The 24,209-nt window shown below is 42.4% G+C and overlaps 2 protein-coding genes across 2 annotated transcripts; one reads left to right on the top strand and one right to left on the bottom strand.

Moving 5' to 3' along the window:
• Window positions 1-24: 24 nt before the first annotated feature.
• Window positions 25-15,007, bottom strand: LOC120048388 (gamma-secretase subunit Aph-1b-like). The gene is made up of 6 exons (XM_038994322.1): window positions 14,658-15,007; window positions 13,839-14,009; window positions 8,196-8,269; window positions 3,751-3,873; window positions 2,050-2,177; window positions 25-1,286 (listed from the first exon to the last, which is right to left on the bottom strand). Exons 1-6 carry the CDS (start codon window positions 14,768-14,770, stop codon window positions 1,119-1,121), a joined length of 777 nt encoding a protein of 258 aa, XP_038850250.1. The 5' UTR covers window positions 14,771-15,007; the 3' UTR covers window positions 25-1,118.
• LOC120048382 (immunoglobulin superfamily containing leucine-rich repeat protein 2-like) lies at window positions 13,889-23,845 on the top strand. The gene is made up of 2 exons (XM_038994310.1): window positions 13,889-14,045; window positions 20,973-23,845. The coding sequence occupies exon 2, from the start codon at window positions 20,982-20,984 to the stop codon at window positions 23,151-23,153; it is 2,172 nt and encodes a 723-aa protein (XP_038850238.1). The 5' UTR covers window positions 13,889-14,045; window positions 20,973-20,981; the 3' UTR covers window positions 23,154-23,845.
• Window positions 23,846-24,209: the final 364 nt, after the last annotated feature.

Genomic DNA, 24,209 nt, shown 5'->3' with positions numbered 1-24,209 from the left:
TGGGGGGGGGGGGGGGGGGGATCTGATCCTAGATTATAATGAATAAGATTACATGGACATGGGGGGGGATCTGATCCTAGATTATAATGAATAAGATTACATGGACATGGGGGGGTCTGATCCTAGATTATAGTGAATAGGATTACATGGACATGGGGGGTGGTCTGATCCTAGTGAATAAGATTACATGGACATGGGGGGTCTGATCCTAGATTATAGTGAATAGGATTACATGGACATGGGGGGGGGGGGATCTGATCCTAGATTATAGTGAATAAAATGACATGGACATGGGGGGGGGGGTCTGATCCTAGATTATAGTGAATAAAATTACATGGACATGGGGGGGGGTCTGATCCTAGATTATAGTGAATAAGATTACATGGACATGGGGGATCTGATCCTAGATTATAGTGAATAATATTACATGGACATGGGGGATCTGATCCTAGATCATAATGAATAAGATTACATGGACATGGGGGATCTGATCCTAGATTACAGTGAATAATATTACATGGACATGGGGGTCTGATCCCAGATCAGCGCTTCTACTCAGATGCTTTATGAATACAGGGCCAAAACACTAGCTACCTCATCATTACTGCAGAAGGCACAGATCCAGAGAGAGACCCGTCTGGTGTCAAATAGGTACCGTCTCGTTAAGGAACTACATACCCTACATTTTAAAACTACACACAGATAATGTGTTTGTCACCGTCCCCCCCGTCTGTAAACAGTTGATCAACCGTTCTGAGCAGCGACTGCCAAGGATGTAGTGGTAACTCTAGATTATTCTAGATGATTCTATTACTAATGCAGTGTAATACATCTGCCCATCACAAAATAAAAAGGTGTTTGAACAATATTTCCTCTCTGGACTATATTTATACTGTAGTGTATCGTGTATTTATACTGCTACATCCCTGGAGCCTATTTCCAGTCCCCAGCACCACTGAAACAATGATACACAGAACACATGGTGGGGGAGGGGAGAGACATATCATTGACCCAGTTTGTCTTTAACTTATTTATTTGTTTGTGTGGTGTGTGTCCTGTTGGATAGCGTCCCCATACAGCGTGTGTGTGTGTGTGTGTGTGTGTTTAGTGGTGTTCTGTTATCTGGGCCGGTGGTTGGCCAACAGGAAGTCCTTGTCTTTGCAGGTGAGGCAGAGTTTAAGGTTCCGGAGAGATCCCCCGGCGCAGAAGAACGCCCAGAGACCCACGAGGAACACGATGATGTAGGTGGGAACCAGGCTGCCCACGTACTGAGGGTTCTGGAATGTCTAGGAGATAAATAACAAAGACTGATAAGTTATGGATCGCTGGGGAAATTCCTACAGAAGGTTCTGGTTCGGGAAACTCTGGGAGAAAAAAATAGTGAGGGTTCTAGAACATCTGGGGAGACACATGATAACAAAGGCGGAGTTATGATGGATCTTCGGGGTCATTCATACAGAGGGTTCTAGAACGTCTGGGGAGAGACATGACAACAATGGCTGAGTTATTATGGATCTTTGGGGTCATTCATACGGAGGGTTCTAGAACGGCTGGGGAGAGACATGACAACAAAGGCGGAGTTATGATGGATCTTTGGGGTCATTCATACGGAGGGTTCTAGAACGTCTGGGGAGGGACATGACAACAATGGCTGAGTTATGATGGATCTTTGGGGTCATTCATACGGAGGGTTCTAGAACGTCTGGGGAGGGACATGACAACAAAGGCGGAGTTATGATGGATCTTTGGGGTCATTCATACGGAGGGTTCTAGAACATCTGGGGAGGGACATGACAACAAAGGCGGAGTTATTATGGATCTTTGGGGTCATTCATACGGAGGGTTCTAGAACGTCTTGGGAGAGACATGACAACAAAAGGCAGAGTTAAGGACCTCTGGGGACATGTTTTGTCCCATTTGAAGTGCTGTCGTGAAGGATTTACCTCTGAGTATTTATTCATCAACCCATCAGTCAAGTCCACCTACTGCATGAACACATTGATCTACTGTATCTGTCTATCCACCATTTCTGTCTCTTTTCTGACTTACCAGACAGGAGACGAGGAGGTGGCTGATGACGACCACAGCCAGAGACCACCAGTGTTGTTTCTCACAGGAATCAAAGAACACCACCCCCCAGAACATGTGGAGCAGGACGATGGCCATGGTCATGAAGGCTATAGGGAGACAGAGACAGAGTTAGCCTCAGGATGATGGTCATGAAGGCTATAGGGAGACAGAGACAGAGTTAGCCTCAGGATGATGGCCATGAAGCCTATAGGGAGACAGAGACAGAGTTAGCCTCAGGATGATGGTCATGAAGGCTATAGGGAGACAGAGACAGAGTTAGCCTCAGGATGATGGTCATGAAGGCTATAGGGAGACAGAGACAGAGTTAGCCTCAGGATGATGGTCATGAAGGCTATAGGGAGACAGAGACAGAGTTAGCCTCAGGATGATGGTCATGAAGGCTATAGGGAGACAGAGACAGAGTTAGCCTCAGGATGATGGCCATGGACATGAAGGCTATAGGGAGACAGAGACACGGAACCCAAACCGGCTGTACGCGTGCACCATCGTGCGTAAATGTATTTTGTCCCTCCACACCAAACGCGATCACAACACGCAGGTTAAAATATCAAAACAAACTCTGAACCAATTACGTTAATTTGGGGACAGGTCGAAAAGCATTAAACATTTATGTCAATTTAGCTAGCTAGCTTGCACTTGCTAACTAAGTTGTCTTATTTAGCTAGCTTGCTGTTGCTAGCCAATTTATCCTGGGATATAAACACTGAGTTGTTATTTTACCTGAAATGCACAAGGTCCTCTACTCCGACAATTAATCCACACATAAAACGGTCAACCGAATAATTTCTAGTCATCTCTCCTCCTTCCAGGCTTTTTCTTTTCTGGACTTTATATTGCGATTGGCAACTTTCATAAATTAGGTGCATTACCGCCACCGACCTCATTCGTCTTCAGTCACCCACGTTGGTATAACCAATGAGGAGATGGCACATGGGTACCTACTTCTATAAACCAATGAGGAGATGGGAGAGGCAGGACTTGCAGCGCGATCTGCGTCACAAATAGAACTGACTTCTATTTTCGCCCTTGACAACGCAGACGCTCGTTGGCGCGCGCGAGCAGTGTGGCTGCAATAATTGAATAATATACGCTCGCGCACGAGAGTGGTGTAGTCAGGGTATTAGGCACTAATTGAGACGTGACTACAGACCCGAGTTTGATCCCAGGCTGTGTCACAAACGGCCATGACCAGGAATCCCATAGGGCGGCGCACAATTGGCCCAGCGTCGTCCGGGTTATGGACGGTTTAGCCAGGAGGGGGGGGGGTTTACTTTGCTCATTGCGCTCTAGCGACTCCTTGTGGCGAGCTGGGCGCCTGAGGGCTGACTTCGATCGTCAGTTGAACTGCGTTTCCTCCGACACATTGGTGCGGCTGGCTTCCGGGTTAAGTGGGCGTGTATTAAGAAGCGCGGTTTGGTGGGTCATGTTTCGGGAGGACACATGACTCGACCTTCGCCTCTCCCGAGCCCGTTGGGGAGTTGCAGCGATGACACAAGATCAAAATTGGATCTCACGAAATTGGGGAGAAAAGGAGGGTAAAATATCAAAATAAAATACAAAAAAATAAAAGACTGTCAGGAAAGTTAGTGAAATAAAACATGTCTTCCTGTGTGGTTTCAGGTTAAGTACATTTTAAAACATGGCAGCCTCATATAGTACCTGAGGACAGGAAGAAGTGTTGGGAGTCTCCATGGATACCAATGGTGCCGGGGCCCACAGAATCGGCCAGGATATTGATCATTGAGAACGCTCCACTCATGAAGCCGAACCCCAGCCCAGACACTGGGGAGAACAGACAACAGAGAGACACTATCAGACACTGGGGAGAACAGACAACAGAGAGACACTATCAGACACTGGGGAGAACAGACAACAGAGAGACACTATCAGACACTGGGGAGAACAGACAACAGAGAGACACTATCAGACACTGGGGAGAACAGACAACAGAGAGACACTATCAGACACTGGGGAGAACAGACAACAGAGAGACACTATCAGACACTGGGGAGAACAGACAACAGAGAGACACTATCAGACACTGGGGAGAACAGACAACAGAGAGACACTATCAGACACTGGGGAGAACAGACAACAGAGAGACACTATCAGACACTGGGGAGAACAGACAACAGAGAGACACTATCAGACACTGGGGAGAACAGACAACAGAGAGACACTATCAGACACTGGGGAGAACAGACAACAGAGAGACACTATCAGACACTGGGGAGAACAGAAAACAGAGAGACACTATCAGACACTGGGGAGAACAGAAAACAGAGAGACACTATCAGACACTGGGGAGAACAGACAACAGAGACACACTATCAGACACTGGGGAGAACAGACAACAGAGACACACTATCAGACACTGGGGAGAACAGACAACAGAGACACACTATCAGACACTGGGGAGAACAGACAACAGAGACACACTATCAGACACTGGGGAGAACAGACAACAGAGACACACTATCAGACACTGGGGAGAACAGACAACAGAGACACACTATCAGACACTGGGGAGAACAGACAACAGAGACACACTATCAGACACTGGGGAGAACAGACAACAGAGACACACTATCAGACACTGGGGAGAACAGACAACAGAGACACACTATCAGACACTGGGGAGAACAGACAACAGAGACACACTATCAGACACTGGGGAGAACAGACAACAGAGACACACTATCAGACACTGGGGAGAACAGACAACAGAGACACACTATCAGACACTGGGGAGAACAGACAACAGAGACACACTATCAGACACTGGGGAGAACAGACAACAGAGACACACTATCAGACACTGGGGAGAACAGACAACAGAGACACACTATCAGACACTGGGGAGAACAGACAACAGAGACACACTATCAGACACTGGGGAGAACAGACAACAGAGACACACTATTAGACACTGGGGAGAACAGACAACAGAGACACACTATCAGACACTGGGGAGAACAGACAACAGAGACACACTATCAGACACTGGGGAGAACAGACAACAGAGACACACTATCAGACACTGGGGAGAACAGACAACAGAGACACACTATCAGACACTGGGGAGAACAGACAACAGAGACACACTATCAGACACTGGGGAGAACAGACAACAGAGACACACTATCAGACACTGGGGAGAACAGACAACAGAGACACACTATCAGACACTGGGGAGAACAGACAACAGAGACACACTATCAGACACTGGGGAGAACAGACAACAGAGACACACTATCAGACACTGGGGAGAACAGACAACAGAGACACACTATCAGACACTGGGGAGAACAGACAACAGAGACACACTATCAGACACTGGGGAGAACAGACAACAGAGACACACTATCAGACACTGGGGAGAACAGACAACAGAGACACACTATCAGACACTGGGGAGAACAGACAACAGAGACACACTATCAGACACTGGGGAGAACAGACAACAGAGACACACTATCAGACACTGGGGAGAACAGACAACAGAGACACACTATCAGACACTGGGGAGAACAGACAACAGAGACACACTATCAGACACTGGGGAGAACAGACAACAGAGACACACTATCAGACACTGGGGAGAACAGACAACAGAGACACACTATCAGACACTGGGGAGAACAGACAACAGAGACACACTATCAGACACTGGGGAGAACAGACAACAGAGACACACTATCAGACACTGGGGAGAACAGACAACAGAGACACACTATCAGACACTGGGGAGAACAGACAACAGAGACACACTATCAGACACTGGGGAGAACAGACAACAGAGACACTATCAGACACTGGGGAAAACAAACAACAGGGAAAGATGTAATGGCTCTATGGTCTAAAATAACAGCTATGAGGGTTTTATTGTAATGTAATATGAACCATGATAACTGCTACCACAGGGGGGAAAGTAAGAGCCTACAAAACTCTGCCTCAAAGCTAATATCTTCCATCTGCTTCTATTCATAATCTCTAATATCTTCCATCTGCTTCTATTCATAATCTCTAATATCCTCCCTCTGCTTCTATTCATAATCTATAATATCTTCCATCTGCTTCTATTCATAATCTCTAATATCTTCCATCTCTAATATCTTCCATCTGCTTCTATTCATAATCTCTAATATCTTCCATCTGCCTCTATTCATAATGTTATGAGGTAATCAGTCTTCCTTCACATACCATAGGCTAGTTGCTATTCATAATGTTATGAGGTAATCAGTCTTCCTCTACATACCATAGGCTAGTTGCTATTCATAATGTTATGAGGTAAGGTCTTCCTCTACATACCATAGACTAGTTGCTATTCATAATGTTATGAGGTAATCAGTCTTCCTCTACATACCATAGACTAGTTGCTATTCATAATGTTATGAGGTAATCAGTCTTCCTCTACATACCATAGACTAGTTGCTATTCATAATGTTATGAGGTAAGGTCTTCCTCTACATACCATAGGCTAGTTGCTATTCATAATGTTATGACGTAATCAGTCTTCCTCTACATACCATAGACTAGTTGCTATTCATAATGTTATGAGGTAAGGTCTTCCTCTACATACCATAGGCTAGTTGCTATTCATAATGTTATGAGGTAATCAGTCTTCCTCTACATACCATAGACTAGTTGCTATTCATAATGTTATGAGGTAATCAGTCTTCCTTCACATACCATAGACTAGTTGCTATTCATAATGTTATGAGGTAAGGTCTTCCTCTACATACCATAGACTAGTTGCTATTCATAATGTTATGAGGTAAGGTCTTCCTCTACATACCATAGACTAGTTGCTATTCATAATGTTATGAGGTAATCAGTCTTCCTCTACATACCATAGACTAGTTGCTATTCATAATGTTATGAGGTAATCAGTCTTCCTCCACATACCATAGACTAGTTGCTATTCATAATGTTATGAGGTAAGGTCTTCCTCTACATACCATAGGCTAGTTGCTATTCATAATGTTATGAGGTAATCAGTCTTCCTCCACATACCATAGGCTAGTTGCTATTCATAATGTTATGAGGTAATCAGTCTTCCTCCACATACCATAGGCTAGTTGCTATTCATAATGTTATGAGGTAAGGTCTTCCTCTACATACCATAGACTAGTTGCTATTCATAATGTTATGAGGTAATCAGTCTTCCTCCACATACCATAGACTAGTTGCTATTCATAATGTTATGAGGTAATCAGTCTTCCTCCACATACCATAGACTAGTTGCTATTCATAATGTTATGACGTAATCAGTCTTCCTCCACATACCATAGGCTAGTTGCTATTCATAATGTTATGAGGTAATCAGTCTTCCTCCACATACCATAGGCTAGTTGCTATTCATAATGTTATGAGGTAATCAGTCTTCCTCCACATACCATAGACTAGTTGCTATTCATAATGTTATGAGGTAATCAGTCTTCCTCTACATACCATAGGCTAGTTGCTATTCATAATGTTATGAGGTAAGGTCTTCCTCTACATACCATAGACTAGTTGCTATTCATAATGTTATGAGGTAAGGTCTTCCTCTACATACCATAGACTAGTTGCTATTCATAATGTTATGAGGTAATCAGTCTTCCTCCACATACCATAGGCTAGTTGCTATTCATAATGTTATGAGGTAATCAGTCTTCCTCCACATACCATAGACTAGTTGCTATTCATAATGTTATGAGGTAAGGTCTTCCTCTACATACCATAGACTAGTTGCTATTCATAATGTTATGAGGTAATCAGTCTTCCTCCACATACCATAGACTAGTTGCTATTCATAATGTTATGAGGTAATCAGTCTTCCTCCACATACCATAGGCTAGTTGCTATTCATAATGTTATGAGGTAAGGTCTTCCTCTACATACCATAGACTAGTTGCTATTCATAATGTTATGAGGTAAGGTCTTCCTCTACATACCATAGACTAGTTGCTATTCATAATGTTATGAGGTAATCAGTCTTCCTCCACATACCATAGACTAGTTGCTATTCATAATGTTATGAGGTAATCAGTCTTCCTTCACATACCATAGACTAGTTGCTATTCATAATGTTATGAGGTAATCAGTCTTCCTCCACATACCATAGGCTAGTTGTCGTATGGAGATCGGCATGGTTTCCTCTGCACTCAACATGAGCAAGCCTTCGTTTGCCTTCCTGTAAAACAAAGAAATAGCACAACAATCAAACTACAGTATCATCAAATATAGTAGCACCAAACCCAACCCTTAATTATACTACAGTTTCCACGTTTCTTTAACACTAAAAACAAAGAAAACAGTCAAACGATCATCAAACCCCAGAGTGTCCATCCATCTATCATTAAGTGTCCCAAGTTTCTCTTACAACAAAAGCTATGAAAACAGCCAGAATCTGTCAGCTACTGGAATATACAGAGCCTTCAGAAAGTCTTCATACCCCTTGACTCATTCCACATTTGGTTGTGTTACAGCCTGAATTCAAAATTGATTAAATAGATTCTCACCCATCTACACACATATAATACCCCAAAATGACAAAGTGAAAAAGATGTTTCTAGAAATATTTGCAAATGTATAGAAAATTAAAATGCAGAAATATCTCATTTACATAAGTATTCACACCCCAATACTTTGTAGAAGTCAATACTTTGTCAAAACTTTTACAAAGTCAATACTTTGAGAAGCACCTTTGGCAGTGATTTACAGCTGTGAGTCTCTTATTTATTTCACCTTTATTTAACCAGGTAGGCTAGTTGAGAACAAGTTCTCATTTACAACTGCGACCTGGCCAAGATAAAGCAAAGCAGTTCGACACATACAACAACACAGAGTTACACATGGAATAAACAAACATACAATCAATAATACAGTAGAAAAATCTATATACAGCATGTGCAAATGAGGTAGGATAAGAGGTAAGGCAATAAATAGGCCATGGTGGAGAAGTAATTACAATATAGCAATTAAACACTGGAATGGTAGAATGTGCAGAAGATGAATGTGCAAGTAGAGATACTGGGGTGCAAAGGAGCAAGATAAAAAAATAAAAAAATAAATAAATACAGTATGGGGATGAGGTAGATTGAATGGGCTAATTTACAGATGAGCTATGTACAGGTGCAGTGATCTGTGAGCTGCTCTGACAGCTGGTGCTTAAAGCTAGTGAGGGAGATATGAGTCTCCAGCTTTAGTGATTTTAGAGCTTTCCACACGTGTGCAACATTCTCCCATTATTATTTTCAAAATTCTTCAAGCTCTGTCAAATTGGTTGTTGATCATTGCTAGATAAAATACCTGAAAATGAGTGGTTAAGGTCATAGATTTTCAAAGTAGATTTAAGTCAGAACTGTAACTCGGCCATTCAGGAACATTCACCGTCTTCTTGGTAAGTAACTCCAGTGTAGATGTGGCCTTGTGTTTTAGGTTATTGTCCTGCTGAAAGGTAAATTCATCTCCCAGTGTCTGGTGGAAAGCAGACAGAGGGAAAACCTGGTTCAATGATTTTGCCTGTGCTTAGCACCATTCCATTTATTTTTTATCCTGAAAAACTTGTCCTTAACAATTACAAGCCATACCCATAACATGACACAGTCACCACTATGGTTGAAAACATGGAGAGTGGTACTCGGTAATGTGTTGTATTTGCCCCAAACATAACACTTTGTTTTCAGGACAAAAAGTTGAGCGTTTTGCCACTTTTTCCAGTATTGTGCCTTGTTGCAAACAGGATGCATGTTTTGGAATATTTTTTATTCTGTACAGGCTTCCTTCTTTTCACTCTGTCATTTAGGTTAGTATTGTGGAGTAACTACAATGATGATGATCGATCCTCAGTTCTCTCCTATTACAGCCATTAAACTCAGTAACTGTTTTAAAGTCACCATTGGCCTCATGGTGAAATCCCTGAGTGGTTTCTTTCCTCTCTGGCAACTGAGTTAGGAAGGACACCTGTATCTTTGTAGTGACTGGGTATACATCCAAAGTGTAATTAATAACTTCAACATGCTCAAAGGGATACTTAACGTCTGCTTTTTTATTTTATTTACCCATCTACCAATAGGTTCCCTTTTTTGTGAGGCATTGTAAAATCTCCCTGGTCTTTGTGGTTGAATCTGTGTTTGAAATTCACTGCTCAACTGAGGGACCTTACAGATAATTGTATGTGTGGGGTACAAAGATGAGGTAGTCATTCAAAAATCTTCTTAAACAGTATTATAGCACACAGTGAGTCAATGCAACTTATTTAAACCCATTTTTACTCCTAAACCTATTTAGGTTTGCCATAACAAATGGGTTGAATACTTATTGACTCAAGACATTTTAGCTTTTCATATTTAATTTGTAAAAAATTTGAAAAACATAATTCCATTTTGAAATTAGGTATTGTGTGTAGACCTATGGACATGGGTAACGTAGAGATGCAGTCTTAAGGGCAAATATTCAGAAGGATGCAGAAGGTTCTGGTGCAAAGGTGTGATAGCAGGCAATTCATATTTACAACACAAACAGGTAGACAATAGACTTCTCAAACTAAATAAACGGGCTTACCCTGTAGCTTCCATAGCTCTTATCTGTAGAGGGTGGATCTGGCTCAAGCAGCATCCCCAACCTACCCAGAAACCCCAAAACTGGCACTTATATCCTCTAGCCCCTCTCTGGACCATACCCATGTCCAATGACAAGTAAGCACATAACTGGCAAACAAAACGTAAATCTACCCAATTACTACATCCCGTCTAAAACAGACGTGACCACTTCCATGTACACTTTAAAAAGTGGGAACACGCTAAACATCAATCATGAATTCTTACATGAACGAATGATGGCAACCCAGTAAACATATAGTGGTGCGAGCTCGCCTTGGCACTCCTGCTTCACAAATCAAATGACACAGACAAGACAGGACACACGGAGCTCCGACACAATGTGGGAAGTCTGAATAAAGGCAAGCATTAACAGAATGAAACAAACACAGAGTCTCGAACTCGTGAGTGTTACGATGATTCTGTGCACCGAAACAACGTTTCACTCTGGCTGGCTAGAGGCAGGAAAATAACCGCCTTTATGTGTGGAAACGATTTTCCCAAAATACCTTTCAAACCTTTTCTTACCGAACTGGGTATGATGGATAAACAGTAGTTTACTGCTAACACAGGAGCTATAGAATAATAGTGCTGCAGTATAATGCTAACTGCTAACACAAGAGCTATAGAATAATATAGTGCTGCAGTATAATGCTAACTGCTAACACAGGAGCTATAAAATAATATAGTGCTGCAGTATAATGCTAACTGCTAACACAGGAGCTATAGAATAATATAGTGCTGCCGTATAATGCTAACTGCTAAGACAGGAGCTATAGAATAATATAGTGCTGCAGTATAATGCTAACTGCTAACACAGGAGCTATAAAATAATATATTGCTGCAGTATAATATAGTGCTGCAGTATAATGCTAACTGCTAAGACAGGAGCTATAGAATAATACAGTGCTGCAGTATAATGCTAACTGCTAACAAAGGAGCTATAGAATAATATAGTGCTGCAGTATAATGCTAACTGCTAACACAGGAGCTATAGAATAATATAGTGCTGCCGTATAATGCTAACTGCTAAGACAGGAGCTATAAAATAATATAGTGTTGCAGTATAATGCTAACTGCTAACACAGGAGCTATAGAATAATATAGTGCTGCAGTATAATGCTAACTGCTAACACAGGAGCTATAGAATAATAGAGTGCTGCCGTATAATGCTAACTGCTAACACAGGAGCTATAGAATAATATAGTGCTGCAGTATAATGCTAACTGCTAACACAGGAGCTATAGAATAATAGAGTGCTGCCGTATAATGCTAACTGCTAACAAAGGAGCTATAGAATAATATAGTGCTGCAGTATAATGCTAACTGCTAACACAGGAGCTATAGAATAATATAGTGCTGCCGTATAATGCTAACTGCTAAGACAGGAGCTATAAAATAATATAGTGTTGCAGTATAATGCTAACTGCTAACACAGGAGCTATAGAATAATATAGTGTTGCAGTATAATGCTAACTGCTAACACAGGAGCTATAGAATAATATAGTGCTGCAGTATAATGCTAACTGCTAACACAGGAGCTATAAAATAATATATTGCTGCAGTATAATATAGTGCTGCAGTATAATGCTAACTGCTAACACAGGAGCTATAAAATAATATATTGCTGCAGTATAATGCTAACTGCTAACACAGGAGCTATAGAATAATATAGTGCTGCCGTATAATGCTAACTGCTAACACAGGAGCTATAGAATAATATAGTGCTGCCGTATAATGCTAACTGCTAAGACAGGAGCTATAAAATAATATAGTGTTGCAGTATAATGCTAACTGCTAACACAGGAGCTATAGAATAATATAGTGCTGCAGTATAATGCTAACTGCTAACACAGGAGCTATAGAATAATATAGCCGTGCAGTATAATGCTAACTGCTAACACAGGAGCTATAGAATAATATAGCCGTGCAGTATAATGCTAACTGCTAACACAGGAGCTATAGAATAATATAGCCGTGCAGTATAATGCTAACTGCTAACACAGGAGCTATAGAATAATATAGCCATGCAGTATAATGCTAACTGCTAACAAAGGAGCTATAGAATAATACAGTGCTGCAGTATAATGCTAACTGCTAACACAGGAGCTATAAAATAATATAGTGCTGCAGTATAATGCTAACTGCTAACACAGGAGCTATAGAATAATATAGTGCTGCAGTATAATGCTAACTGCTAACACAGGAGCTATAGAATAATATAGTGCTGCAGTATAATGCTAACTGCTAACACAGGAGCTATAGAATAATATAGTGCTGCAGTATAATGCTAACTGCTAACACAGGAGCTATAGAATAATATAGTGCTGCAGTATAATGCTAACTGCTAACACAGGAGCTATAGAATAATATAGTGTTGCAGTATAATGCTAACTGCTAACACAGGAGCTATAGAATAATATAGCCGTGCAGTATAATGCTAACTGCTAACACAGGAGCTATAGAATAATATAGCCGTGCAGTATAATGCTAACTGCTAACACAGGAGCTATAGAATAATATAGCCATGCAGTATAATGCTAACTGCTAACACAGGAGCTATAGAATAATATAGCCATGCAGTATAATGCTAACTGCTAACAAAGGAGCTATAGAATAATACAGTGCTGCAGTATAATGCTAACTGCTAACACAGGAGCTATAGAATAATATAGTGCTGCAGTATAATGCTTCTAGGAAGAAATGGCAGAATGCATAAGGGAAATAGAACGCGCTATTTTAATATAGGGCCTAACAGAAGTTTAGTGTGCGCATTCGGGACGAGTGGGGCATAAATCCACATCTCCACAAGGCCAGTGACAAATAATATAAATGTTACCCATTTTAAAACAAAATGTGGAAAAATTCAAAAAGGGTGTGAATACTTTCTGAAAGCACTGATATTCCTCTCAACAATGTACTTCTTCTCTGTTACAGTCTGGAAAAACCCCAGAGGGATAGAAGACCAGAATGTAGAGCAGCAGCAGTGCTGAGCTGGTCATGGGATAGGCTTACTACTCGCCACTTGTCGGGCTTAAATTGACCAATAGATGACCTTAAAAACTGCCATCGCTGACTATGTAAGCACTCCACACAGGCTAAAGCAAACGTCTACTAGTTTTTGAGCCCAGGTCTGTTTTTGAGCCCAGGTCTGCTACTTACTTCAGCAGCTTGTAGTAGCCAAAGCGGAAAGTCTCCTGCAGCATCACGGAGAGCACCACCCCGAATATGAGCAGTCCTTTCTGCTGGGAGGAACTCTCTTTGTTGCTGATTTGAACTGTGATGAACCACACAAGTGAAGACAGCAGCAGAGAACACAACCAGAAGAACGCCCTGGGGGAGAGAAAAAAAACACGAGTTTAACACAAGGTATAAAAACACAAACAAAACCAGGTTCGTCACACACACACACACTGAAATGGCCAGAGTTTAGGATTGGATGAACTTGTCTCCAAATAGTATTTCTTAGACACATAGTACTGCTGTGTACAAAATAGACACTGGTCAACACACACTCAACATAATACATACGTAGCAAGGTACCCGTCATACACATTGTACACTTCTCATATAGCCACATACATAATATTTGGCGAACTATCTGGTCTGGGCTCATTAGCACACATTAACTACTGTACAATAAAACATTCTACGGGTGCTCCACAAGATGTTAAAGAAAAACAGGGCATGTGCGACTATTTAGGTTTAGTGCTGGGCTGGTACAAAACATTGCGCGACCAGTAGCTCTCCAACTAACAGTGGTTTGTGTTTAACATTTGCAGACACTTAAGAGTCAATAATTCTAATACAGCAAAAGAACATGTCCGAAAATGTGTGACCAACAAGAGGTTTTGTTTGTGATTTAGCATTAGCCTTTGGGCTAGCTAGTTATCGGTTATGGCTAACTGCTGTTAGCTAGAAGGCTACACGATGGTTTGCTTGCTATCTATTTATTTCGTTAACGTTACGCTAGCTACTTACCCAGCGATAAGAAATATCACTCGGAGTGGGTCCCTGGCAATAGTAAACAAGAACAGTGCAATGGCAGGGCCGAAAGCGATGAATGTACACCCGAAGAACACAGATGCAGTCATTTTGGGGCTTGGTCCGACTTCGACTCAAGTTAGCCTGTTAACAAAACCTCCACCGCAGGGCCCTTCTTCTCTTCAATGGCTGAAAGAGTGTATCTTTCCGAGAGCTTGGATGTTTCTTTACAACTGAAGTAAGCCTGACGCTATCTAAATAATCTCATTGTTGTGTATTTTATCGTGGGTTCCTTGATGCTACAGTATCGCTTCCTGTTCTAATTGTTTGCAGACACGTGACCGCAAGAGCAAAGATATTCGACGAACGAAAAAAGTTCCCGCATAGCCAATATTCAGCGGTTACTTTCAGACAATTATAAATGATTTCAGACAAGACGATGCACCTACATTCAAAATATAGCTATTCATACGTTAGTTGTATACGTGTGATTTATGAAAATAGTATTATTTATGTCTGTGCCACTATCGAATTTAGAGAAATAAATAGGTCGGCTTTCTCGTTTCCTCACTATCTTTGACTCAATACGTAATTTTCCAACAGCGACATCGACAGTCTTCATAAGGCATTACTTTCTGAGATAGTATTAACCAATGTTATCAATCCACTCTCAAATCAAATTGCATTTTGTCACCTGCGCAGAATACAACAGGTGTAGACCTTACCGTGAAATGCTTACTTACAAGCCCTTAACCAACAATGCAGTTTTATCAAGTTGGGTGGGTTTCTTTGTCAAATTGTAGGCTTATCGTGTGTATTTAAATACAAATATTTTATGAATTTTTTGGAACGGCTGTTTGACCAACATTTAACAGCAGAGGTCACTATTTGTTCTCTACCAGATAAAGACTGAAGCAACCAGCTGCTGTATCTGTAAATTATTCCCGTTCATTAAACCCAAGATGATGTGTCATGGTGCATCTGTCACAGCCACCTCTGAGTAACAGAAACCATACAGTGTCTGGCTAGATCAGCAAGATATATAAGATCACATCTGCTGATTCCAAATGACATCATGTACTATGTTTTGCCTATGACAATGCAGTGTGTCAACTCTATTTGAGTGGTTCCACAATGTAGCTTTTAAATCTGTACTTTGTATTTTCCACTAATATATCATTGTGGAGTGACATATTAATGCATGTTTTCTATCTCTAATATCTGTTACATCAGCCCAGACTACATGCACCACATCATTCAATAGAAGTAGATGATCTCTTTGACATGCACAGTCCTATCATCTTTGATGTCTCTCTCTCTCTTTCAATTCAATTCAATTCAAGGGGCGTTATTGGCATGGGAAACATGTGTTAACATTGCCAAAGCAAGTGAGGTAGATAATATACAAAAGTGAAGTAAACAATAAAAATTAACAGTAAACATTACACATACAGAAGTTTCAAAACAATAAAGACATTACAAATGTCATATTATATATATTATACATATATATATACAGTGTTGTAACAATGTACAAATGGTTAAAGTACACAATGGAAAATAAATAAGCATAAATATGGGTTGTATTTACAATGGTGTTTGTTCTTCACTGGTTGCCCTTTTCTTGTGGCAACAGGTCACAAATCTTGCTGCTGTGATGGCACACTGTGGTATTTCACCCAGTAGATATGGGAGTTTATCAACATTTGATTTGTTTTCGAATTCTTTGTGGATCTGTGTAATCTGAGGGAAATATGTCTCTCTAATATGGTCATACATTGGGCAGGAGGTTAGGAAGTGCAGCTCAGTTTCCACCTCATTTTGTGGGCAGTGAGCACATAGCCTGTCTTCTCTTGAGAGCCATGTCTGCCTACGGCGGCCTCTCTCTGTTTAGGGACAAATAGCATTCTAGTTTGCTCTGTTTTTTTGTTAATTCTTTCCAATGTGTCAAGTAATTATCTTTTTGTTTTCTCATGATTTGGTTGGGTCTAATTGTGCTGTTGTCCTGGGGCTCTGTGGGGTGTGTTTGTGTTTGTGAACAGAGCCCCAGGACCAGCTTGCTTAGGGGACTCTTCTCCAGGTTCATCTCTCTGTAGGTGATGGCTTTGTTATGGAAGGTTTGGGAATCGCTTCCTTTTAGGTGGTTGTAGAATTTAACGGCTCTTTTCTGGATTTTGATAATTAGTGGGTATCGGCCTAATTCTGCTCTGCATGCATTATTTGGTGTTCTACGTTGTACACAGAGGATATTTTTGCAGCTCTCTCTCTATATATGATGTCTCTCTCTCTCTTTGATGTCTCTCTCTCTCTCAGCTAATTAATTATTCCACCTGGGAAAGTATTTTCTTGAATAGAGAGAGAGAGAGAGAGAGACCCCATTTACACCAGTTTGAAAACATTTCAGACAATTATTCTAGCTTGAGTTAGCCAAATAAAAATAGCCTAATAAAAAATCCAAACCTTTCCAGTTAGATGACAGGTTTAATTTTGCCCACTAAGCACAGGCGTACCCCAACAACAGAATGGTGTGGGCGTACCCCAACAATAAAATGGTGTGGGCGTACCCCAACAACAGAATGGTGTGGGCGTACCCCAACAACAGAATGGTGTGGGCGTACCCCAACAATAAAATGGTGTGGGCGTACCCCAACAACAAAATGGTGTGGGCGTACCCCAACAACAGAATGGTGAGGGCGTACCCCAACCACAGAATGGTGAGGGCGAACCCCAACCACAGAATGGTGTGGGCGAACCCCAACAACAGAATGGTGTGGGCGTACCCCTGTTTGAGATTTGAGGTGGGATTTTTGACAGGGCTTTTTCCTTCCAATTAATGCTTTGGCCATAAATAGGAGAATAGGACAAGTCAACACCATGAGTTAACAGAATATTAACTTTTAAAAGTGAGATTTTCACTGGACAGTTACTCTAACTGAATTTTGAAAACGAATTAAGAATGTGTTAATGTCATTACTGAAACGGTGATAATTGAAAACCATGGCAACATGAAAATAAATGTTGAAAACTGTCCATTTTTTTGTCTGTCTCTGCTTCATTCTGCCTGCTCAACCCTTAAACCTGACACTTCTCCATCTTGTCTGTCTCTTCTTCATTCTGCCTGCTCAAACCTTAAACCTGACACTTCTCCATCTTGTCTGTCTGCTTCATTCTGCCTGCTCAACCCTTAAACCTGACACTTCTCCATCTTGTCTGTCTCTTCTTCATTCTGCCTGCTCAACCCTTAAACCTGACACTTCTCCAGCTTGTCTGTCTCTTCTTCATTCTGCCTGCTCAACCCTTAAACCTGACACTTCTCCAGCTTGTCTGTCTCTGCTTCATTCTGCCTGCTCAACCCTTAAACCTGACACTTCTCCATCTTGTCTGTCTCTGCTTCATTCTGCCTGCTCAACCCTTAAACCTGACACTTCTCCGTCTTGTCTGTCTCTGCTTCATTCTGCCTGCTCAACCCTTAAACCTGACACTTCTCCATCTTGTCTGTCTCTGCTTCATTCTGCCTGCTCAACCCTTAAACCTGACACTTCTCCATCTTGTCTGTCTCTGCTTCATTCTGCCTGCTCAACCCTTAAACCTGACACTTCTCCATCTTGTCTGTCTGCTTCATTCTGCCTGCTCAACCCTTAAACCTGACACTTCTCCATCTTGTCTGTCTCTGCTTCATTCTGCCTGCTCAACCCTTAAACCTGACACTTCTCCAGCTTGTGACACTTTGCGTAGCGTTGGCAGGGTCTGAGCCACTGAGTGTGCAGTTGTGGAGCAGGAGACAGTTGTGGAGCAGGGGACAGTTGTGGAGCAGGGGACTGTTGTGGAGCAGGGGACAGTTGTGGAGCAGGAGACAGTTGTGGAGCAGGTGACAGTTGTGGAGCAGGTGACAGTTGTGGAGCAGGGGACAGTTGTGGAGCAGGGGCAGTTGTGGAGCAGGGGCAGTTGTGGAGCAGGGGACAGTTGTGGAGAAGGATACAGTTGTGGAGCAGGAGACAGTTGTGGAGCAGGAGACAGTTGTGGAGCAGGGACAATTGTGGAGCAGGGGACAGTTGTGGAGCAGGATACAGTCGTGGAGCAGGGGACAGTCGTGGAGCAGGGGACAGTTGTGGAGCAGGGGACAGTTGTGGAGCAGGGGACAGTTGTGGAGCAGGGGACGGTTGTGGAGCAGGGGGCGGTTGTGGAGCAGGGGACAGTTGTGGAGCAGGAGACAATTGTGGAGAAGGAGACAGTTGTGGAGCAGGATACAGTTGTGGAGCAGGGACAATTGTGGAGCAGGAGACAATTGTGGAGCAGGAGACAGTTGTGGAGCAGGAGACAGTTGTGGAGCAGGAGACAGTTGTGGAGCAGGGAGACAGTTGTGGAGCAGGGAGACAGTTGTGGAGCAGGGAGACAGTTGTGGAGCAGGGAGACAGTTGTGGAGCAGGGAGACAGTTGTGGAGCAGGGAGACAGTTGTGGAGCAGGGAGACAGTTGTGGAGCAGGGGGACAGTTGTGGAGCAGGGGGACAGTTGTGGAGCAGGGGGACAGTTGTGAGCGACTGAGCGATTTCTGCTAGATGGGCCAGCTGCAAAGTCAAAATTGGTTATATTGTAAAAAATGTAATGAATTTAAGGTTATAGTTAGGCATTCGGGTTAGTAGTGTGGTTAAGGTTAGGGTTACGTTTAAAATGTGATTTTATGACTTTGTGGCTGTGCCAGCTAGTGACCACTTTGCAGAGCTGCCTCCAGAACAACATTCATGACAATAAACGCTAACCTGCGTGAAAATATGGACAGCTGCCTGTCCGCCTGCTTCGCTTCCTGCGCCCCTTTGTTCCATTGCTTTGTATGTTTGTTCGATTTTTTTTAGTTGCATGGTTTTTAAGTTAAAAATAAAGAAGCAATTGGTATACAGACATAAAGCATTTTAACTGAATTGTGAAGAGGAATTGACAATGTGTTAACTTGATTACTGAAACGGTGACGATTGAAAACCATGCCTTATTAAAATAATTGTTTAAAAAAACGGTCCTTTTTGTTGTCTGCCTCTGCATCACTCTGCCTGCTCAATCCACACCCTGGAACCTGGCACTTTTCCAGCTTGTCACATCTAGGCCTATATACCATTATTAACAGTCCATCAATAATTGGCTGCGTGGGTCTCCTACACTGTTGTCATGGAAGATAACAGAAGCCATGGAAGAGGGAGGGCGCATCACTTTAATGTTTTTGCAACGTCTACTTTCCAGAGGCGGCAGTGTGCTGTGACTCTCTGCGAAATCCAATCGCAACGCACAGACTTATCAGCATCCGACCACGAAAGGACCCACATATGTTTCAGCAATCATGTAAGAGCAATGCCATACGTGCACACCTTTTAAAAACTTGCTCCCAACTCATCATGTAGCCAGCTTTATGGGGTTCAAATAAGAGACCACTCCTATCAATAGCAAGAATATCCATTGCTTCCATTGCGCTGGGGGAAAACATCACACTGGTAAGATGTGTTATGTTGTTTTTGATGGCGAGGTTGAATGTGTTTCTGTTTGCTTAGAAATTGGAATTTTGTAGAATGTAGCATTGTTCTTTTATGTGCGTTTTGACCTCTAAGGACACCTGAGTCATCGTGAAATATAACATTTACTTCCTAAACGTTTTACATTTAGTTGTGGGGGTTTTTTTTGCAGTGAAATGTCGCCTTGATTGATGCATGACCATAGCATTCTACACCAGCTGCACGCATGTACTGATTCCCGCGGTTAACGACATCATACGCGGTTCCGGTGCTGTCCGTCTCAGCACCAAGGACAGGGCTCGAGCACAGTCGCTGTGGCGTAGTTTAAAAACAAACTGCATGCGCTCCAAAAAGGTGGCAACCTTTTTCACGAGCTCTCTGGTTTAGTTGAATTGATCAGCTTGGTTGAAATTTCGAATTTAATAAAACAATCTTTCTAGATTTGTATAACAGTACATTATTATCAATGGATATTGAAACTAATAATTCTGGTAAAAAAATGTAACCATCAATATTTTTGTTCTAATTTTAAGCAGAATTCCTAGGCTATCAGACAGATATAAAGTATTACAGTTAATATTTAAATCCTGCAAGTGGATTTCAAAGTCAGGGGTTGGCAGTTGTAATATTTATTAGCCCATTCATCAATATTCATATTTTCATTGCTGCATTTACACTCAAGAGAACGTTGAGGTACCTTTGTATCCAGGGACTGTTTATGAATGGTGACTGAGAGTGTGCAATGTGAATTGTAAACAGCTTTGACATTTACAACTAAAACAGATATGTAGTGACACAGTGACATTTGTTTTGCAGGAAGAGAAAATGTCTCGTTCCTACGCGTTCTTCCTCTCCTTATGGAGCTCTGTTATTGGAGTCGGACACGGCTGCCCTGAACTATGCGACTGCTCCGACAAATACGGACGCCACTTCGCTGAATGCTCCTACAAAGACTTGGTTGACATCCCTGAAAAGTTGCCCCCCAACGTGACCACTCTGAGTCTCTCTGCCAACAAAATATCTTTGGTGGAGTCGGGCAGCTTCGACAACGTGACCCAAGTCACGTCCTTATGGATGGCCCATAACGAGATAGTCACCATCGAAGTGGGCGCCCTGGCTCCCCTGGTCCAGCTGAGGAACTTTGATGTCAGTCACAACAAGATGGTGGACTTCCCTTGGGAGGATCTCCATAACCTCACAGCCCTGCAGCTGCTGAAGATGAACCACAATGAGATGGTCAGTCTGCCTAAAGACTCCTTCTCTAACCTCAAGGACCTGAGGTCTCTCCGCCTCAACAACAACAGGTTCACCACTATAGCGGAGGGGACGTTCGACAGCCTGATCTCCCTGTCTCATCTACAGCTGTATAACAACCCATTCACATGCCACTGTAAGATGGACTGGCTGAGGGACTGGATTCTGAAGACCACCGTATCGGTCCCAGAACAGAACTCGATTGTCTGTGACAGTCCAGAGCAGTTGAGAGGAGCGGTGATCGTGAAACTGTCTGAGTCAAAGTGCATGGCCCCTAATGTTAGCATAACGCCCGAGCCTAACGTTCAGAATACAACACTCTATGAAGGCACAGTGTTGATCCTGAACTGTGAGATCAAAGGGAACCCAAAGCCAGACGTTATCTGGAAAATCCACACAAACCGTCAAAGTGTAGAGTACCCTCTGTCCACCAAAGATAAAGAATTAGCAGAATCCAATGAATCTAACGAGGATTCTAAAACGGCAGACAATCCATTCGAAATGTTCCATAACGGCACTCTAGTCATACCGCGCCTTAGTAAAAAGGACAATGGCAACTACAGCTGTTCCGCCACCAATGAGTTTGGTAAAGATGACGATTCACTATCAATAGTAGTGGTAGTACCAAAACCACCACCACCTCAACCTGTTGGAAAAGTCATTGACCCACCAGTTATTATTAATGGGGAGAAAATCCCCTCAGTACTTCAACCTGTGATCAAAACCTCCAGTAATAACCCTTTTAAACCATTCAATATTCCCCATTTGGAGGGAAAGTACAATATCTTCCCAACCCTTCCTCCCATTGAAGTTGACACTGAGCGTACAAAGCAAGTGCCCAAATATCCGTCCCGTGCAACTAGCAAATGTACCTTGACCAGTGAGACACAGTACATCTCTAACCAGGCGTTCAATATAAGCCTGGAAGATGTCAGGCAGTATACCTTTGACTTTGGAGTCATAGCCTTAGACGTGTCAGAGACTGAGGCTAAAGTTAGACTCAATCCTCTCCTCCTCCCTAAAGACAACACAGACATCCGTCTCAGCGCCTCAGAAGGGTTCCATTCCGTCAACAAAGAGCCTCCCAACCAATCAGAGGTAACCAAGAGAGCCCAGGTGGACTCAGGGCTGTATCTGTGTGTCACCTCAGACCACAGACACTCAGCCATCCAGTGGTCCAGGATGGAAGATGGCGTCAACACCTATCTGTTCCAGGACCTACGCCCCGGCGCCAACTACTCCCTCTGTCTCACCTACACAGGAGAGGACTGTGAGGTGCAGGTCCTCTTCGCCACCAGGAAGAGAGTTCCTAACCTGTTGATCATTATAGTCGTCAGTATCTGTCTCCTCACCGTCTCCACCGTGCCCCTGCTGGGGGCCACCTGCTTCCACCTGGTCTACAAATACAGGAACAAGACCTACAAGCTCATCATGAAGGCTAAAGACCACCAGCATCACATGGAGAGAAACCTAGTGGTCAACTTCAACCTGAGGAACTCGTACGCCGAGTCACAGACGCAGATCACAGCCAGCGAGATGGGGGAGGGAGAGGACGGGGAGTCGGAGAGTGGGGGAGAGAGAGAGAAAGACGTGGAGGGGAGTGTGGTGACCGAGTCGTTCACTCTGTCTCAGTACAGAGGGAATCTGGATGAGTGTGAGATGGGGTCAGAGTTCAGCGATAGGTTACCACTAGGGGCGGAGGCTGTTAATATCTCTGGGCAGTACAAAGAGCCACACCACTGATCCTGTTGTTGTTGTTGGTATTTGATAGATCGTCTTGACTAGACAGGCTCTAGTCATCTTCAGTCATGGTCACATGTAACGTAAGTCTCACAGTAACTGTTTATCGATCCATGAGAGAAGAACCTGTGGCCTGTCGTTTTTCAAAATGGCTGCCGTATCAATGGCCTGGATACAGTGTAGACAAAGTCATAGGTGCTTCCGCTTTTGAATGGAAAAGTAAAGAAGGTAGTTTCTTATGTATGCTGTGAAGATTAAGTAAAAACAAACCCGTCTCTGTAGTAAAATATGTAAGCCTATTCTAAAAATAGACCCCTCCGGTGTGCTCTTAACAGTGACGTTTCCAGAGACTTGTGACAGTTATTCAGTGTAGTCTGTCACAGGCAAGGAGGCAAGAAGCTTTTAACTGTATCTAAAAATGTCTCTTCTTAAAGTAACAGATGCACTTGTGAATGTCTATGTTAATCTATTGTAGGCTATCAATGCTATTTTTTAATCTAGAGTGAATGTCCTTCACTGTTGCTTCACTGTTGCCAACAAACCCTATAGCTGTGTGTCACAAGCTATTGTTGTAAGTCATTTTACAGTAACCTTTAACCTGGTATTGTGTCAATAATATAACAGTACCAGACAAAAGTGTGGACACAAAAACCCTTGAATGAGTAGGTCTTTATTTATTTTTACTATTTTCTACATTGTAGAATAATAGTGAGGACATCAAAACTATGAAATAACACATATTGAATCATGTAGTAACCCAAAAAAAGTGTTAAACAATTTAAAATATATTTTAGATTTTAGATTCTTCAAAGTAGTCCCCCCCACTTTGCCTTGATGACAGCTTTGCACACACTATTTTGTGTTTTTAAATCTAGAGTGAATGTCCACTTCACTGTTGCCAACAAACCCTTAAGCTGTGTGTCACACGCTATTGTTGTCATTTCACAGTAACCTTTAATAACCTGGTATTGTGTCAATAATATATATGATCCAAATGTCTCTATCTCATATCCATTAAAACCCTCACTGTTGCTCAACTCTTACATTTTGACAGGAAGA

This window comes from Salvelinus namaycush, chromosome 1 (assembly GCF_016432855.1).
Source record: "Salvelinus namaycush isolate Seneca chromosome 1, SaNama_1.0, whole genome shotgun sequence".
In the NCBI taxonomy this organism is placed as follows: Eukaryota; Metazoa; Chordata; class Actinopteri; order Salmoniformes; family Salmonidae; genus Salvelinus; species Salvelinus namaycush.
This window is presented reverse-complemented; position numbering and strand designations above follow the sequence as displayed.